This window comes from Crocuta crocuta, unplaced genomic scaffold (assembly GCF_008692635.1).
Source record: "Crocuta crocuta isolate KB4526 unplaced genomic scaffold, BGI_CrCroc_1.0 scaffold112, whole genome shotgun sequence".
In the NCBI taxonomy this organism is placed as follows: Eukaryota; Metazoa; Chordata; class Mammalia; order Carnivora; family Hyaenidae; genus Crocuta; species Crocuta crocuta.
The window spans coordinates 4,899,526-4,906,738 of record NW_027528818.1 but is presented as its reverse complement, the minus strand read 5'-3'; the positions used below and the strand labels follow the sequence as shown (position 1 = coordinate 4,906,738).

At 41.1% G+C, this 7,213-nt stretch overlaps 1 protein-coding gene across 3 annotated transcripts in view; it reads right to left on the bottom strand.

Moving 5' to 3' along the window:
- The window catches only part of MGAT4D (MGAT4 family member D), a 54,203-nt gene that overhangs the window by 35,220 nt on the left and 11,770 nt on the right, over positions 1–7,213 (bottom strand). For all 3 annotated transcript variants that reach the window (XM_077755949.1, XM_077755951.1, XM_077755950.1), the window contains one exon: positions 936–1,094. In XM_077755949.1, coding sequence (XP_077612075.1) covers positions 936–1,094 — 159 coding nt within the window. The remainder of the gene's footprint in view (positions 1–935; positions 1,095–7,213) is intronic.

The following is a 7,213-nucleotide window of genomic DNA, read 5'->3' as shown; positions in this document are numbered from 1 at the left end:
GCTAAAGAAAATTCTCTTCATACAAAAAACCTATATATAAGTGCTTATAGCAACATGCACTTGTAATCACCAAAAAAACAGAAACCCAAATGTCTTTCAATTGGCAAAGGATAAACAGACTGTATTCACTCTACATCCATATGATGAAATGCTACTCAGCAATATAGAGGCAACAGTTAGTCACATTACAACTTCAGTGAATCTTTGCTAAGTGAAAGAAGTCAGTCTCCAAGGATTACACACTATATGATTCCATTTGTATGGCATCCTGGAAAAGGGAAAACTATAACAGAGAGCTGATGATCAGTGGTTGCAAAGAATGAAGAGCAGAGAGTACCTGACCACAAAAGGAGAAACAGACGCAGGACTTTTTACTGGAGAAATGGGAGCCACTGCAGGATGACAGACAGGACAGTGAGCATTCACTTAGGCTACAGTGGAAATAGACAGGTGGGGACAAGTCTGAAGAGAGAACAAAATGGAAATGTTAGCAGTCATTCAGATGAAGCATGAAGGTGTCCTGACTGGAGCAGCAGAGACGGTGACAGGAAACGTGGACAGATTTGTGAAGTGCATAGGATTATGAATATATACGATTGCTTGCTGACTGAAATGGAAATAAGCAAGAGGGACGGGGGAGGGGTCAGAGTAATGCTCAGGGTTGTGGCTGCGTCTTTTGGCAGAACATGACAGCGGTGCAGTTCACACCGAAAACACAGGAAGACCATTTCTGAGCTACAGAGGAGAAGAGGCATATCACTGATATATTTTACCTGATTTTTATATGTCTCACAATAAAAGAACAAGCACTAATTTAGTTCTGTTGGTTGGGAAGAAATGTCCTAAAATCAGAAAGCACAAAATCTAAATTTCCAAACACAAAACACAAATCCAACAAACAAACCACCACACACAAAAACAAAAGCATCACAAACCTAAGTTCAAGGACATATTTTTTCTCTGTGTCATTTCATACTTGACTTTACTCAAAGCATCGATCAGCTCTTGGCGATTTCTTTCAGTTTTGTTTTTTAGATGTAGAATTTTCTCCTTAAATTCCAAAATATGATTTCTACAGTTAATTAATTGATTACCTGCAAAGAAAGCATATGTGTACATGTTTATATATACATATATCAGTAGTATACAATTTTCTATAATATATAACAAAAAAGTAAAATATATGCTTTGATGTAGCTATATATAACACTCTATGTGTGCCTGTGTGTGTTCGCATGTGCATGTGTGTATGTATATAGTTTATATATAAATATGTACATATGATATACATAAAAGGCTGGAGAAAGAGTGAGATGTTATAGTAGTACTATCTGGAAGGTGGAATGATTATTTTTATTTTTATTTTTTTAATGTTTTATTTATTTCTAGGAGAGAGAGAGAGACAGCGTGAGCAGGGGAGGGTCAGAGAGAGAGGGAGTCACAGACTGAAACAGGCTCCAGGCTCTGAGCTGGCAGTCAGCACAGAGCCCGACGCGGGGCTTGAACCCACAAACCGCGAGATCATGACCCAAGCGAAAGTCGGACGCTTAACCGACTAAGCCACCCAGGCGCCCCTCGAAGGTGGAATGATTATAAATGGTTTCTGCTTTATTACTTTGTGCTGTTTAATATTTTCCAAAATTTCCATTTTGTGCACATATTAGACTTACAATTAAAAGGGAAAAACCGACTGAGCCAAAAAATTCACTTTTAAGAATTTATCTGAAGAAAATGACCAGAAATAGATACACAGGTTTGGCTTGAAGGATGTATAATAAAGGCAGCATTGCTTATTATCCTAAGAAAATAAGAAACAACCTAAATGCCCAGCAATGGAAATATGTTAAATAAATTACAGAATATTCTTTTATTTTTTTTAAGTTTATTTATTTTGAGAGACAGAGAGAGAGAGAGAGAACAAGTGGGAGAGGGGAATGAATCTCAAGCAGGGTCCACACTGTCAGTGCAGAGCTTGACTTGGGGCTCGATGTCACAAATCATGAGATCATGAACTGAATTGCAATCAAGAGTTTGATGTTTAACCGACTGAGCCACCCAGGCGCCCCCCAGAATATCTTTTTAAAAGTTATAGTGACTTTGGTGTTAAATCATATACAACTGAATCCCAGTTTTGCCACTTAATACTTGTGTTCACATTGGACAAGCTATTTAATGTTTGTTAGCCTCTGTTCCTTCATGTATAAATGGATATATAAAAAACCCTGCCCCACCCCTGGGTGGCTCAGTTAGTTAAGAGTCCGATTCTTAATTTTGGCTCAGGTCATGATCTCACAGTTTGTGGAATCCAGCCCTGAGTTGGGCTCTATGCTGACAGTGCAGGACCTGGTTGGGATTCTCTCTCCCCTCCCTCCCCCCGCTCTTTCCCTGCTCACACTCTTTCCAAAATAAATAAACTTAAAAGAAATTCCTTGCTCCAGAGTTGGGAAGAAGTAATGCAATAATGCATGTAAACCATATGGCAAAGGACATGAAAAAAATGCTTCGACAAATGTGCGATAAATATTTATCAATGGGCTACTTTTTATTCATTTATCAGTGCAATACTATGCAACTGTGAAAGTCATCTTATAGAAGAAGATTATATTTAATGTTGCAAAAACAACTGTTTTTTTATTCTTTCTTTTCTTTTCTTTAAGTTTATTTATTTTGAGAGTGAGATTACATGAACAGAGGAGGGGCAGAGAGAGGGAGAGAGAGAAAATCCCAAGCAGGCTCTTTGCTGTTAGCACAGAGCCCAACTCAGGGCTCAATCCCCAATGTGAGACTAGAACTCATGAACCGTGAGATCATAACCTGCGCTGAAATCAAGAATCAGACGCTTAACTGACTGAGCCACCCAGGCGCCCCAAAACAACTGTTTTCTAAAAAAAAAAAAAAACTATGCATAAAATCATTTCCTTTTTGGGAAAAAAAAAAAAAAACAACCCAGATAGTAAAAAAGAGTAAGTATACAAGTTTACATGTTGTTAATATATAATCTTTAGTTTGTTGGATCAGTTTTTATTTCCTATTTTTACAGAATTCTTTCATTCTAGAATCATGTGGCATTGCTTCTTTAATCAGAAAAAAGTTGACGAATAATTAAGCACCTTTTACGTGCCAACTATTCTGTGTCAAGGGACATACAGCAATGAAAAAAGATAGGGTAGTTCTTGCCTTCGGGGAGTTTATAGGCTAACTGTTAGAACTAACTTAATTGATAATTTAAATCATTGTGATATTTCAGATGTTACAAATTTCCTTCTCCTTGGGTTTTAACTTATTAGGAATACACATAGATAACACCAGTCCCAACCACTGGTTGTCAGTTTTATTTGGGGCTGTCTGACAATGGGTGTATTGCAGAGTGCACTGGGATGTCCTGCTTCCCTACCTATGTTAACTTACCTCCACCCCATTATCGAAAGAGCAGCTAGACAATGATGGGGCCCCACCCGCAAAGGGGATGACTTGCCACATGTGCTCACTATTTTGGAGGAAGAAGCAGAGAGAGCTGGCCCTTCTTTCGTAGAGCACATAAGAGATGTTGTAAGAGAAAGAGCCCAGAGATGGCCCAAGTTGCCTTTTTATGGAAGCCATTCAGCCTCCTTGCCAGTGTGGTCTACAGAAGTCAAATCTGACCAATTTCACCATTCAGATGAATCTCTCTCTGTCTTCTGAGAGAGGTAATGAGCTTCTGAGATAAGGCCCAAGTACTCGCTTTAAAACAGCCTTTCTAGGGGCGCCTGGGTGGTTCAGTAGGTTAAGCAGCTGACTTCGGCTCAGGTTATGATCTCGCGGTTTGTGAGTTCGAGCCCCACATCGTGCTCTGTGCTGACAGCTCAGCCTGCTTCAGATTCTGTGTCTCCTTCTCTCTCTGCCCTTCCCCTGCTCACACTCTGTCTGTTTCTCAAAAATAAACATTAAAAAAATAATAAAACAGCCTTTCTAGGAGAACGAAATGAAAGATGTCCCCATGAAGGAAAATATGAGCACAGTAGAATAAGGTTTCAACCCCTAACTTGTAGTGATAATGTATGCATAGTGGACGGAGCCCAGACAGCTGTTGGGGGACCAGGGGAAGTCAGAGTATTCTGGAGGATGTGCTGCCTGAGGGGACTCTGGAAGGAATGTGAGTTAGGCAGTCAAGGAAGCAAGGAAAAGTGTTCTATTTGGAACAGCGTGTGTGGAAGGCAAGGAGGCATTCAAAACATGGTCTCTACACACCTAGTAGCTATTCAGTATTTCAAGGACAATGGGGGTAAATTCGGCGGTGAAAAGTGGAGTCTGGTTCTGCTGATCTTTTTGATGAGCTATGATAAAGAACCTGAACATTCCCCCATACACCTGTGTTTCTCAAACCTTTCTTCTAAGAAGCCTCTAATGACAGTAAATTTGAATAAAAGGGATGTGGGTGGAGGCATAACCTGAAATAGCCCACGACATTCATGAAATGTCTGTGAAGTTCTTTTAAAATGTGTGCAAAGTTTTGCAGCCCATTCTACAGTACATATTTGTTTTGTTTTGGTTTTCGGTTAAGTGATTTTCAGGGGCACCTGGGTAGCTCAGTCGGTCAAACATCAGACTCTCGATCCCGGCTCAGGTCATGATCTCGCAGTTTGCGGGTTTGAGCCCCCACGTCCAGTTCTGCAGTGACAATGTGGAGCCTGATTGGGATTCTCTCTCTCTTTGTCCCTCCCCTGCTCTCATGCACACATATTCTCTCTCAAAATAAACTCTATTAAAAAATTTTTTAACGATTTGATACTTGCATATATTGTGAAATGATGACCACGATAAATCTAATTAAAATGTATTTGTTTTAATATAAAGATAATGAAGTCATGTTCTGCCCTCCTCCCAATTTTTTTTTCAGGTGACTTTATATATCTTGGAACAACACTGCAGGCTACCATTTCAATTGAGAAACACAACTGAAGACTATCAGGTACAACATATGTTTTAGAAAGATCATTCTAGGGGCACCTGGGTGGCTCAGTTGGTTAAGTCTGACTTCGGCTAGGTCATGATCTTGTAGTTTGTGGATTCAGGCCCTGCATTGGGCTCCGTGCTGACAGCTCAGAGCCTGGACCCTGCTTCAGATTCTGTGTCTCCCTCTCTCTCTGCTCCTTCCCTGCTTGTGCTCTATCTTGCTCTTTCTCAAAAGTAAATAAAAAACATTTAAAAAATTGTTTTTAGAAAGATCATTCTGGTGGCCATATAGAAGATTGTTTCAGGAAGGCAAAACTAAGGCCAGAGAAACCACAATTTAGGAAACTATAGTGATAGTTTCATGTGAGAGATGACCAAAGAATAAGCCAGGGCAGAAAGGATTAGGAAATAGGAGATGAGATGAAAAATATCTGAGAGCTTTCGTTGGAAAGAATTTGTACCAACTGAAAGAGGGAGATTAGAATCCCTCCTAGGCTTCCGACAGGTCCACCAGATTTCTACAGTCTGAATTGGGGAAATAGGAAAAGAGCAACTGTGATGCTTATAAGGCTTCCAAATATGTGGCAAATATTTGGCTAATATGACTTTGAAGTTCAAGGGAGAGATAGGGGCTGGCATTATAGATGTGAGAGGAAATGCAAGATTCACTTATAAAATGGAGCAAGCAAATGTAGGGATAAAAATACTGCCCCCGTCTTATCTCCTGCATGTTTCCCTCATGCCTGCCTTGGCTCACACCAGCCTTAGCCTGGGGCAGAGGGTTCAGTCTTTGAAATCCAGCAGGGTGCCTAAGTGTCTGGTTTCCAGAAGTCTTGGATCCCTGGCCATGGGCAGAAGTGGGTCCTCTTGACAGTGCTGTATATCCATCTTGCTGGTTCCATTCACCTTTCAGATAGGCCAGCTCAGAACAAAACTTGTGTCTTGCCTGAACTACCTCACTGAAGATAGAATAGGAAGCAGCTAATAAACTAATATTCTAATGCTTCCCTGCCAAGGCTCAATGGATCTTGCACCCCAAGACACAACAGAGGAAAGTGAACCTGCTGCTTCACTGCTCTCTAACAGGACGTTTTGTTTCTCCCCTTTGGGTTGGAGTGAGCCCCACCGCTCCAGTTCTCAGTTGGTGGCCAGCTCCATCTCTAGGGTCTGTCACAACACCTCTCCGGCTCCAGTTACCTGTCACTGAATCTCTCAGATGCAACAATTTCATGATATATGGATTAGCCTGCCAACGGGGGCTCCCATCAATAGAGTAACACGCACAAACAAGTCTATTTGGGTTTTATGGATAGTTGGGCTTGCTGAAACAGGGCTGTGGACATGTAGGGAAAGACCCAACTGGCTGGCTAATTGTTTCAGAGAATTTTGTAATTATGAGGAGTTCTGGTAGTCCTTGGCAATGTGTTGTACCCCATCCATGCACAAGTACCTACCCTGTTATGATACAACCAACAGAACTCAAGGATCTACATCTGCTGTCTTCACTAGTGACTGGCTGGTGGCCCAAGATATATGGTGTCCTTCCTCCATCCACCTCCAGGGAAAGGCCAGACAAGAGTGAATGACAAGTGACAAGAGTGAAAAGGCACTGTTAGATCCAAGTCACAATTTCATCTGCACGTATCAATCACTCAGGAAGGATAAGATGGAGGATTTGCTGCTCTGAACTAATTTCTTCTCAGCAGCCTTGTGAAGACCTCCTAATTTGGGCCCCCAAATTGACCCAGTTGAGGCAGTAAATAGGCAGGTCTCCAGGACCTGGTTGGCAATCTGTGTGGGTCATCAGTGCCTCACAGTGCAATACTGGGAACTTCGACTATTCTCTACAGATGGAAAGACATGGCTATAGCAGACAGATCACAAAACATTTGGTCTCAGTAGACAGTGGGATGTAAACAATACAAGCGGCTTTCTGTTTCTTCCTGAAACACTGCGACAATGTATTCAGAATTCATTCACACTTCCAAGGAAAGCCTGAGTTTTCCTTTGGGCAGGAATGCTCTTGTCAGGGGCTTCTGTGTCTCAGCAGCCAGAACAGTCACCTGGCGACTCAATTCATTCACTTGTTCAACAAAGATTTATTAAACTAAATACTGTTACATGTCCTGGGGATATGACAATGCACAAAACAGGCAGAACTCCTGGTCCCCTTGGAACTTACATCCTACTGGATGGAAAAAAAGAATAAATAAATGAATTATACATTTTATTAGGCAGATGGTAAGTACAAGAAAAATATAAATCAGGGAAAAAGGACACA